Genomic DNA, 13,010 nt, shown 5'->3' with positions numbered 1-13,010 from the left:
AATTGAACCGTTTGTCGTAGAGACTTGCGGGTTGTACCATTGTACTCAGTAGGGATATCCTCTTTCATTGGTCTATAATATTGACCACGTCCTTAGGCCGCGCCCCCTTTTTGTATCTTTTGAACCGTTTGTCATAGAGACAATACAGACCCTCTCCCGTTGGCCGGCGGTGCACAGGCATCACCCACACTGTCACACTTTCCCCGCGCGGAATTGTCTATTTTTTGTCCATTTGTCTAATTGTCTATTTTTTTTATTTACATTTTTTTATTAAAAACGAAGGTTCGAACGTCCGTTCGAAGAACCCTGAGGAAGTTTGAATCCCAAAAACAGGCTTCGGGGACAGCCTTACCAAACATTATTATTTATATTATTCAAATGGAACTCAAACATGTTCCGTTGTGATGTCACAGTATGATGTCATAATAGAACATTCTAGAACATTTGTGATGTCACAGTATGATGTCATAATAGAACATTCTAGAACATGTGTGATGTCACAGTATGTCATAGACATTCTAGAACATTTGTGATGTCACATTATGATGTCATAATAGAACATTCTAGAACATTTGTGATGTCAGAGTATGATGTCATAATAGACATTCTAGAACATTTGTGATGTCACAGTATGATGTCATAATAGAACATTCTAGAACATTTGTGATGTCACAGTATGATGTCATAATAGAACATTCTAGAACATTTGTGATGTCACATTATGATGTCATAATAGAACATTCTAGAACATTTGTGCTGTCACAGTATGATGTCATAATAGGCTGCGGTTACACTGACTGATGTTTTCGTTTCGTTTTCAGATGAGTTTCGCTTTTCCAGAGCGCAACATAGTGGTAGGCAAGTCAGACATTCGTTTTGCAACCTGAGAACTTTCGTTTTGTCACCCGAGCACAGTGATGTAGTACACTGCCAAAGCAGTAGGTGGCAGTAGGTGGCGAACATGAAGACAATTTTCAACCAATCAGAACTTGAATGTGCCAATACACTTCCTGCAAAGAAATGTCAACACGCCGCCATCTTTAAATGCCTCGGCTATTTAGCCAATGCAGCACTTATTTTTAAGCAAAGTGTAATAAAAGTGCAATAAACAAAACGGATACATTCACTGTGTGTTCTGCCTCTCATTTGTTGATGAACAAAACTATCATCAACACAATTGACCACCAAGAGCGGAGTTTAATCTCATCTGCGCTGATTTTGTTAGCTTACATGCTAACGCGATAGGAATATGCCATTATAACAGTATAGCATTGTGGCTAGAAGCTAACGTTAGCCAGCCAGCACCAAACTGATGATATCGGGAGCTATCAGTAGCTAGATAACATTAGAGACAACGCCTTGTGTATTAAAACAAAGGTGAATAGATGACTGGGCCATTTTGTTTAATGCTTGTTATGTTGAAAGATGAGCTCTGAGCTAACAGGGTCTGGTAGCTACGGTAGGTAGCTAACGTTAGCCAGCTGCTCATACAATCGTTAATGCTAGCAGAATGAATGGATGTAAACTTTATTCAACATATCGCAGAATGGGTACAATACAATACGGCTCAATACAAACAATTGTTAAGGGAAAGCAGACTGTTGTAGCTTGGACTGACTTGACTTAAACCCTTTTGCTCTTTGGGGAGCATAGGTCATTCATGAAATCTCTCCAGCTGGTTCGGTGTTGGGCGATTTTCTCTGCTTCCTTCCATGATGTTCTTTCTTCCTTGAGATCCGCCTCGACAGACCTTCTCCAGCTGTTTCTGGGTCTTCCTGGCTTTCTCTTCCCCTGTGGGTTCCAGGTTAAGGCCTGCCTGGTTGTGTTGGAGGATGGTTTTCTCAGAGTGTGTCCAATCCAGCCCCATTTCCTGCGTTTGATTAGGGTTTCAAGTGGTTCTTGTTGAGTGGTTTGCCAGAGCTGTTCGTTTGTGATGGTGTTTGGCCAGTAGATTCCCAGGATCTGTCGTAAACATCTGTTTATGAAGGTTTGCAGTTTGTTTGAGGTTGCTTTTGTTGTTCTCCATGTTTCTGCTCCGTATAATAGAACTGATTTGACATTGGTGTTGAAGATGCGGAGTTTGGTCTTTGTGGAGATGTGGTTTGAATTCCATGTTTGCTTCAGTATTAAAAATGCTGTTCTTGCCTTCCCTATTCTTGCTTTGATGTCTTTGTCGCTACCTCCGTCCTTCCCCACGATGCTTCCCAGGTATGTGAAGGTGTCCACCTCGTCCAGTGCTTCTCCGTCCAGTTGTACGGCCTCTTCTAAATTGTGGTTCATCTTCATCTCCTTTGTTTTTGCTTTATTGATGTGTAGTCCTGTGGTAGCTGCAATTGTGGCAAGTTTTGTGAGTTTGGTCTGCATTTGTGTTTGTGTGTGTGAGAGGAGGACTATGTCGTCGGCAAAGTCTAAATCCTCTAATTGAGACCACATTGTCCACTGAATGCCCAGATTTTGTTCGGCTGTGGTTTGTTTCATGATCCAGTCGACTGCCAGAAGAAAGAGGAAAGGGGACAGTAGGCAGCCCTGTCTGACTCCTGTCTCTACTGTAAAGCTGTCTGTGAGCTGGCCGTTGTGTTTACTCTGCAGGATGATTGTAGGTACAGGTGTTGGATGATGGTTATGAACTTCGTTGGGATACCGTAATGTGCCATGAGTTTCCATATAGTGTCTCTGTCTAGACTGTCGAATGCTTTGTGGAAGTCGATGAATGTGAGGTGGAGAGATGTGTTCCATTCCAGGGTCTGTTCTATGATAATGCGGAGGGTGGCAATGTGATCTGTACATGATCTGTCCTGTCGGAAACCTGCTTGTTCTTCTCGGAATTCTTTGTCCACTTCTTTGGACAGTCTTTCCAGGATGATCCTGCTCAAAATCTTCCCTGGCACAGATGTGAGCATGATGCCCCTGTAGTTGTTACAGTCCTTCAGGTTGCCTTTTTTGGGGAGCTTCACCAGGTATCCCTCTGCCCAGTCGCTTGGCACCTTTTCTTCATCCCAGATCTGTCCAAAGAGTTTGCCCAAAGAGTTTGTAGAGTAGTGTTGTTGCCATTTCTGGGTCTGCTTTTATGGCCTCTGGGGTTATTCCGTCAGGTCCTGGTGCTTTATTGTTTTGTAGCTTGGACTGGGGTCCTTATAACAATAACTTGACAACACATGGTAGCTGCAGCTATAGCTCTGTTGTCACCGGACGTTGGTGAGGGCGTGCAGGTGTCGGTATCTACTGCGCATGGGCGTTGAGCAACAACGGCTCCGCGCAGATTACACGACACGTTGTCGGCGAGTTTTGGCAACGCGTTTTCCTGCCAAAACGTCATTTCTATCTAATAGGGACAGCAAACGTATTCAAAATGTATTCAAACGAAAACAAAAACAGTGTGTGTAACAAGGGCCATAGTCTATACTATAACATTTGTGATGTCACAGTATGATGTCATAATAGAAATTCTAGAACATTTGTGATGTCACAGTATGTCATAATAGAACATTCTAGAACATTTGTGTACAGTATATATTCAACAATTCAACAAAAGAACTGCGGAGGGCAGTAATACGCCACGATGAGTCTACACTGCCGGAAATTCTAAAGAAGAAGAAGAAGAAGAAGAAGATCTCATTGTGCATCTTGAAACTGTCTCTTTGTAGAATAAAATGGCGCAGCAAGGAGTTTATCTGGACCGGGAGCTGTTCTGCTGTTCTATCTGTCTGGATGTACTGAAGGATCCGGTAACTATTCCCTGTGGACACAGCTACTGTATGGGCTGTATTAAAGACTGCCGGGATCACGATGATCAGAGGGGGATCTACACATGTCCCCAGTGCAGGGAGACTTTTACTCCGAGGCCTGTTCTGAAGAAAAACAACATGCTGGCTGAAATGATGGAACAACTAAGAAGACAAAAAGAGCTTGGCATGAGTCAGCAGAAAATCTATATGTGCACGTGCCTGCAGCAAGGAGTTGATCTGTACCGGGACCAGTTCTGCTGTGCTATCTGTCAGGATGTACTGAAGGATCCGGTAACTATTCCCTGTGGACACAGCTACTGTATGGGCTGTATTACAGACTGGTGGGATCACTATATTCAGAGGGGGATCTACACATGTCCCCAGTGCAGGGATACTCCGAGGCCTTATTATAAAACAATAAAAGAAAGAGGAAATCTGATGCCTGTTCTGAAGAAAAACAATATAATGGCTGAAGTGATGGAACAACTAAGACTCCAAGCTGCTCCTGGTCACTGTGATTTCTGCACATATACTCACCTTGAGAGTATATGGTTTTTTATGTTATGTTTTATGTTTTATGTTATGTTCCTAATTTTATAAATGTGTATTGATAACATGGTGCTGTAATTGCATTTTCTAATAAATATGCATGATAAAGTTCAACAACGTGTGCTTTTATTTTGATATTCCTTAATTCCACGTTGAAATTACGCGATACATTGAGGGGTGCCAAAAAAAATCCTAAATAAAATGGGGTTGTGGTATAAAAAAAAGTTTGAGAACCCCTGCCTCATAGAGTTCACTGAACACCACCAGTTTCTGGGAGCTGTCTTTTCCTCAAGTGCTGAAACCTCAAGGTCACCTCTTCGGAGTTCAGTTTCCTGATAGGTCTGTTTGCACAGTGCATGGTCTGGACAGTAGCATGCTTTGTACCGGATGCCAGGATGGATGCATCGCACGTTATATCGGGTCTACTCTGCCTCTATTTGCACGGTCTTCACCTCCAACTTGGAAAGCAGCTTTCGAGACGGACGTTTCTGATCCACCCCCAAATGAAGTCATCCACGTGACAAGCAAGCTCTCCCATCACACTGCAGAACACTGCTGGAGCCGCTTCTGACACAATGGCTCCCAGATGCTGCAGTGTCTGTCACTTTGTTGTACCAACGCAGAGAAGCATCCGCTAGGCCGTAAACACACACATCTTCAACTTCAGAGTTCCTTCGCTTTGAGCTTCTTGGGGAGGCCAGATGTAGATATGTTGGGTTAACTCTTTACCTTGTAAAAAGGCTGCTTTGATGTCCATGGAGGAGTTCAGATTAGATTACAAAAAGTCTAAATTTGAATTACATTGGATTCAAATGTATTGTCATTATACATACAAGTACAGAACAATTAAAATATGTTTAGCATCCAACCAGAGTGCAAATGAAACAGTAAAGTGCATTATACATGTATACAATGTACAGGTGGCGTGTAGCTTTATGCCAAGCAAGCAGTGCAAAAATTTACCGTAGTGGCATGCAGTAATGCGCCTTTCATTTTCCGCCGCCCAGCGCCCAGGTCGCGCGGAAATAGGCTGTCTATTGCCATTCTCTTTGACAAACTCTAACCTTAACCAGCTCCTTAACAACGCCTAAACTTAACCGTTCTAACCTTAACCAACTCCGAAACAATGCCTAACCTTAACCTTAACCTTAACCATGCCTAACCTTAACCATAGAAATTATATTGCCATTCTCTTTGACAAACTCTAACCTTAACCAGCTCCTTAACAGCGCCTAAACTTAACCGTTCTAACCTTAACCAACTCCGAAACAATGCCTAACCTTAACCTTAACCATGCCTAACCTTAACCGGCGAAAGAATACACGTTAAAAAAAAATCACGTTAAAAAATATTTTCAATGGGATTCGAACTCGCCAGCAAACAAGCCATAGGATCCACAGCCATGTGTCCTTGCCAATTGAGCTATTGCTAGATACTGAATAAGGGGCGGTGACTTATATATATTGAGCTCCGCTCGTGTCGAACCAAGGCGGGATCTCATGCGCATGCGCGGGCACCTCGCGCGAGCACGCCGGCGCACGCACGCACCTGAGCGAGCACGCCGCCGCCGGTGCACGCACGGTAGCATTTGTCTGAAAAGAAGGGCGCTTTACCGCACTAGCGTGCGGTGACGAATGCGGAAGCATTTTTGCACTGCTTGCTTGGCATTAACGTACAGGCGTACAGGTGATTAAACAGGGTGTACAGGGTACGTACAGGGTATGTATAGGGTTAAAATATATAAATGAGTATACTGAGTATGGTGCTAAATCAGATTTATGTACAGTCGTTGTAGTATTAATATTTACAGTGATACAGGTATAACAACACTATAGTAGTAGTCATACTGGCCAGCAGTATAACTAGTAAGAGTAGGTAGATAATATACAAATATAGATATAGTATCTACAGATATGTAAAAAGGATTATATGCAAATCAAATTGCATTAATGTCCCCGTGGGCCGGACAAGTCTTCTTATTAAACAAGTCAATAAGAAACATCACAATAAATCAAGAACAAAAAAAAACACCATGAAATCCAAAATAAATGTAAAATAAATAAATGTAACACTCCCAGACATACCCCAGCGAAGGTAAGGAAAAACTCACAAAAAACCTAGCCATAGGAAAAAAGCTGTCGTGGATGTCGGTGATAGTAGTGTTGCTATGGATGATCGATGGGTGGAGAATAAAACAGGCGAAATAGTTGTTATGCATGTACATATATACGTGTAATAAAACACAAATATGTACATGCAATAGCAACTGGGGTGCATAAGAACATTTTGAAAGATTTAAATAGAATAGGAACACCACCAGATGTCTCAGTGAGTATAGTGTTCACACACCCTGGCCTTTTCAAACACATCAATCCTTTTACAGTTGCTGAGTTCAGTGTATTTGGCTGGCATGAAGACATCATTTACATTATATATGTCATCTTCATGGCAATCAGCGCATAACCCAGCATGCTCAGATGGAACCACCTGAAGATCTACTTGTTCTAGGTCAACTGCCAGCAGTTTCCTCCCTCTCAGCATACTGGTAAATACTACAAATTACAACAGTTTTTGTGTGTTCCAGTGGCCTTTCCTGCCTGGCTGAGGATGTTTCCAGTGTGTGTTTGGCAACTACCTGTTGGTTTGGCAACATCTGTGTATGTTAATACGTGTCCAGTTCCAGCCCAAGACCTTCACGAGTCATGATTGAGTCTGTAATGCATCAGATTGACCATGATTACCCCCTTCAGCCTGTATTGATGTGTGAGGGGGTTCACTGTTATCCTCCAGGGAGTCCAGGCTGTATTGATGTGTGAGGGGGTTCACTGTTATCCTCCAGGCTGTATTGATGTGTGAGGGGGTTCACTGTTATCCTCCAGGCTGTATTGATGTGTGAGGGGGTTCACTGTTATCCTCCAGGCTGTATTGATGTGTGAGGGGGTTCACTGTTATCCTCCAGGCTGTATTGATGTGTGGGGGGGTTCACTGTTATCCTCCAGCCTGTATTGATGTGTGAGGGGGTTCACTGTTATCCTCCAGGCTGTATTGATGTGTGAGGGGGTTCACTGTTATCCTCCAGGCTGTATTGATTTGTGAGGAGGTTCACTGTTATCCTCCAGGCTGTATTGATGTGTGAGGGGGTTCACTGTTATCCTCCAGGCTGTATTGATTTGTGAGGGGGTTCACTGTTATCCTCCAGGCTGTATTGATGTGTGGGGGGGTTCACTGTTATCCTCCAGGCTGTATTGATGTGTGAGGGGGCTCACTGTTGTGTTTTACCTTGTGTTTTGCTTTGATGTGGATGGAGACCTCCATGGGTTATAAGCTGCACTTGTCTTCACTTCAGTGTTTCATGTTTTCAGCCATGTCCCTCGTGTCTTCGTTGTTGAATTAATCTCCATTGACATTCTGCGAGGAGGACCATGAACAGGACCAGTGGTGCATAATGTGCTTCACCATCACCCAGGGTTTCTTGGTGGTGACGATGCTTCCTGCACTGAAGCATGTGAAGAGGCCAGTGGCCATGCAGATACCACACTCCACAGTCCTGACTCCAACTCATGGAAGTCCACGGCTACAGATTCATTGTAGGTCGAGACCAAAGGCAAACCCACCGCTGGTTTTTGCTTTGGTTTGCTGTATCTGATGTGTCACAGTTCTTTACAATGTCCTTGAGACTTGTGGTGCATTCATCATCATTATCATTGGCTGAGCAGGCAAGCCGCCAAGGAGGAGAGGACAGCTTTCACAGTCGACGTCAACTGAGGCATGTCCAAATTGCTTGTGAAGCTTCAAGCCTTCTGTTTTTCTTTCGTTGTCCATGTTTTCTGTCACAGCAAGAGAAATTCTCATTTTGGGATCTTGCTTTCATCTGGGTTACTTTCATCTCTTAATGATCCAGTACAATGATGCTTTAATTCAGCTTATGTTTATATAATTCAGCACGTAACAGCTTGTGGAATGTTAATGTCATAAGTATAATTTTTTCAGCTTCAGGTGTATCATTTGTTTTGATACAAGTGTTTTCTGTCACCCTCTCTGAGCAGTAGACTGGGGGGGCGTGGCCTTCTGTTCACTAGACACTATAGATGCTTAACTCTCAGTAGACTGAGGGGGCCTTCTGTTCACTATACAGTTAATGCGTGAGGCCGGCGAGCACCACGCTGTATAGTAGATGCAGATGTAGATGTAGATGTGACTGATGGGCCAAACAGAGCCGCTAGTTGTGACTGATTGAAGCGGATACGGACCAGCTAGCCTAGCCATTGGCAGAAAACACCTCTCCTGGAGCTAGGTTTAAGCTAGGCTAATGGTCTGTATCTGCTTCCATTCATTTGTGCTAAGCTAGGTTAGCTTACACAGAGAGAGAAAGAGAGAGAGAGTGAGAGAGAGAGTATAAGATAACTAGCAATAGTTTGCTCAGTCTCTGCTTTAATAGGTAGCCAGGCAGTGTGGCGGAGATATTTCCCATGGTGTTGCTGTGTTGCTTTATAAGCAATGGAATAATCTGCGGCGACGTCACTTTCAATTTGACATCTGGTCCGTCTCATCATGGCTGGAAGTTTCACTTTCTTTGTAGAAGAAATAACTCTCCCGTCGCCACACTCAAACGGCCTTGCACTCCTTTGGGTCGTCCACTTCTAATAGCTCATTCTGTGTTAGTCCACTTACATAACAATCAAGGCGTTTGTCTCCACACACCGTTCTAGTGCAAGTATGAATCCAAGCTGCACCTAAAGACTCCACCATGAACATCTCTGTCAGCCAGCGGTTCCGACAGTGGTCCCTTTGGCAACAACGTAATTTTTTAATCGTCTGTCATCTTCTGTCCAATTTTACATGTAGATTTTTCTGTGGACAATCCTTTGCCCAGTAACGTGTGTTTTGGCATACTGCAACGTTTTCTTCTGCTCCCATATCTGTCGAGTGGATTCCTGCCCTGAACGGCTGTTTGAAATTTCACACTTGACCTACTTTCTCGCTTGCGGTAAAACTGTGTAGTGGGCAGAGTCAGCAGCATCTACACACTGCAGTCTTGCAGTTCACCAGCGCCCCTCTGTGGCGAATCGTTGCCAAATATTCTGACTTCAAGGCTTCCTTCATGTTCACAAAGCGGTAAGCATCAATTGTTTGTCTTTAAAGGTATAATGAGTACAATTATATATAAAAAAAAAAAAAAAAAAAAAACGTATAGACTCATACAAACATAATTCCTCTCAATCATCACTACAGTGCATGTCATTGTGTTTATCTGCAGAGACCCCTCCCTCTCCCTGGATCTTTCTTTCTTGCTATTTTGCTGCACAGGACGTTTCTGGGTGTCGACCTTTGGGCAGCAAGTGCACATTGCGTGATGTATCCCCTCCCTACTTGCTGTTTTCCCACCTGGAATGCACCTGATTGGATAAACGTGCTGCTAGTGGGCAGTCCGTGGTTCTCTGCTCCCGTTTTCTAAAAGAAAATGGTGGTTCCTTCGCTTGTCAAATTTATCTTTTTCTACCTAAAGTTGAATCTAAAATATGTTTCTGACAACATTTCTAGTGGTGAGTTTGATATGATATTGCTAGATCTAGAGTCATATTTGATCTGCAAAGTTCTGAAAGTTTGATCAGAACAATGTCAGGTTCTGACATTCTGGCTATATATTACAATATAAATACCACATTATTTTGGTGGTGCTCTAGTGACATCTAGTGGCTGAAACTACTTAGTATGTAGTGATTGTAATGGTACATAATTCACCCATGGTACTATTGTTTTAGGAACATTAGTTCCGCCCGAACATTCTGGAACATTTGTGATGATGTCATAGCCGAACATTCTAGAACATCGAACATTCTGGAACATTTGTGGTGATGTCATAGCCGAACATGATGTCATGACCAATGTTCTAGAACATTTGTGTATGTATGTAAGAAGAAGAGCCCATCAAAAGAATTGCGGAGGGCAGTAATACGCCACGATGCGTCTACACTGCCGGAAATTCAAATAAGAAGAAGAAGAGTCAAGTCAGTCGACTGCAAGCAACGTAGCAGTAGCATGTTGTATTTCTGTGCTTAATAAATGCTAGTCACTCTGCCTCAAGCCACCGTCTCCGACTCTCATCTCTCGGCACTACACTAGTAGCTTAGAAGCTAACATGGTATCTAGTAGCTTAGAAGCTAACACAGTATCTAGTAGCTTGAAAGCTAACAGTATCTCGTAGCTTGGAAGCTAACACAGTATCTAGTAGCTTGGAAGCGAACACAGTATCTAGTAGCTTGAATGCTAACACAGTATCTAGTAGCTTGAAAGCTATCACAGTATCTAGTAGCTTGAACGCTAACACAGTATCTAGTAGCTTGAACACTAACACAGTATCTAGTAGCTTGAACACTAACACAGAATCTAGTAGCTTGAACACTAACACAGAATCTAGTAGCTTGATCGCTAACACAGAATCTAGTAGCTTGAACGCTAACACAGTATCTAGTAGCTTGAACACTAACACAGTATCTAGTAGCTTGAAAGCTAACACAGTGTCTATTAGCTTGAAAGCTAACACAGTATTTAGTAGCTTGAAAGCTAACACAATATATAGTACCTTGTACGCTAACACAGTATCTAGTAGCTTGAACACTAACACAGTATCTAGTAGCTTGAAAGCTAACACAGTGTCTATTAGCTTGAAAGCTAACACAGTATTTAGTAGCTTGAAAGCTAACACAACATATAGTACCTTGTACGCTAACACAGTATCTAGTAGTTTGAAAGCTAACACAATATATAGTACCTTGAAAGCTAACACACTATCTAGTAGCTTGAAATCTATCACAGTATCTAGTAGCGTGAACATTAACACAATCGAGTAGCTTGAAAGCAAACACAATATCTAGTACCTTGAAAGCTAACACAATATAGTACCTTTTACGCTAACACAGTATCTAGTAGTTTGAAAGCAAACACAATATCTAGTACATTGAATGCTAACACAGTATCTAGTAGCTTGAACGCTAACACAGTATCTAGTAGCTTGAACGCTAATACAGTATCTAGTAGCTTAGAAGCGAACACAGATCTAGTAGATTGAACGCTAACACAGTATCTAGTAGCTTGAATGCTAGCACAGTATCTAGTAGCTTGAACGCTAACACAGTATCTAGTAGCTTGAAAGCTAACACAATATTCCCATTAGCGATGTGGCAACTGCCAAGGCCTGCTTCTTATTCTCCAGGTCGGTAAACAACCAGTGTCCAAATGTCAACCTAATTTTTCCAACTTTGGCAAGACTTCCTCTCGTCAAATGCTGGTGGGACTTTGTAATTGCCAGAGGCCGTCCTCTGCTACCAATGTTAGCTTAGTAACTCCAACTACAACTGTGCATCCATTTTGTCCAGCTAAGAACCCGCACCCTTCACACATACACAGTGAATAATAGAGCACTGAACATGTCTGTGTGAGTGTTTGTTTGTGTGTGTGACATCTACAGCATACTTTAGTCTGTACTCAGCAGGGTCAAATCAAGTTCAACTCAAACTTTCCCTGCCTACAAATTAGATCAAATTAGAACTATAGAACAAGAGAGGAGAGGAAGATAGTTGTGGGGGATGGGATGAGAGGAAAGGGAGAAGAGAGGAGAGGGAAGGGGAGGATGAGAGAGGAGAGGAAGGGAGAAGAGAGGAACAGATGAGGGGGGAGGAGAGAGGAGAAGAGAACAGAGGGGAGGAGAGAGTAGGAGGGGGGAGAAAAGAGGATTGGAGGAGGAGAATGCTGGAGAGGACAGGATGAATGCAAAAGAGAGCCAACGGGAGGAGGAGAAGAGATGAGAGAGGTGAGGAGAGTAGGGTGGGAGAGGAGAGTAGGAGAGAGTAAGAGAGGAGAGGAGGAGAGGAAGAGAGGAGATAGAGGAGAGGAAGAGATAAGAGGGGAGAGTAGGAGAGGAGAGATGAAGAGAGAAGAGGAGAGAGGAGAGGAAGGGAGGAGAGGAAGAGTGGAGAGAGAAGGGGAGAGCGAGAAAGAAGAGGAAACAGTGCCTAACTAAGCATAAGCCGTCTAAATGAGTGCAGTGTTGAAAATGTGACCCCCTCTGGGAGACAGGGAGAGAGGCCTGGATGGAGGGAGAGAAGGAGTAAGAGAATGAGGGAGGGAGGGAAGGAGGAAGGCAGATATTTAGCTGCTGGTTATGAGGATGGCACTAGAAACTGTTTCTTACTGTTGAACTACTGTGAGTCACTCTGGGGGACAGCATCCGCTAAATGATTAAAATGGAAAATCTCATTTAAAATAGGAGGGCGAGAGGGAGGGAGAGAGGGCGGGAGAGAGGGAGGGAGAGAGAGAGTGGTGAGGAAGGGATGGAGAGGAGAGAGAGGGAGTGGAGGGAAGGGTGAGGGAGGGAAAGAAAAAGAGGGATATATAGAGAGGGATGAATAGAGAAAGGGATGAAGAGTGAGAGATGGAGCCAAATATACATACCGGTATATACAAATATATATAGAGAGAGAGAGAGAGAGAGAGAGAGAGAGAGAGAGAGAGAGAGAGAGAGAGAGAGAGAGAGAGAGAGAGATGGGTCGTTCTAAGAATAGCAGAGGGCTGAATAGCTATAGCTTCTGAACATGGTAAAGCTGTGTGTGTGTGTGTGTGTGCGTGTGCGTGTGTGTGTGTCTCACCAGGCCTATGAGTGCCCTCTGCTGGTGATCTTCCTCTTGGAACAGTGGTACCAGCTTCTTATCTGGAAGAGAAGAATAACAATTTTAACAT

The 13,010-nt window shown here is 43.3% G+C and overlaps 1 protein-coding gene across 1 annotated transcript in view; it reads right to left on the bottom strand.

The window, feature by feature from the left end:
- Positions 1-13,010, bottom strand: part of gsap (gamma-secretase activating protein) — a 125,314-nt gene that overhangs the window by 41,119 nt on the left and 71,185 nt on the right. Inside the window, exon 25 of the mRNA XM_084330985.1 lies at positions 12,920-12,981. Within this exon, the coding sequence (XP_084187111.1) occupies positions 12,920-12,981 (62 nt within the window). The remainder of the gene's footprint in view (positions 1-12,919; positions 12,982-13,010) is intronic.

This window comes from Notolepis coatsorum (assembly GCF_963971535.1).
Source record: "Notolepis coatsorum genome assembly, chromosome: 15".
Lineage (NCBI taxonomy): Eukaryota > Metazoa > Chordata > Actinopteri > Aulopiformes > Paralepididae > Notolepis > Notolepis coatsorum.
This window is presented reverse-complemented; position numbering and strand designations above follow the sequence as displayed.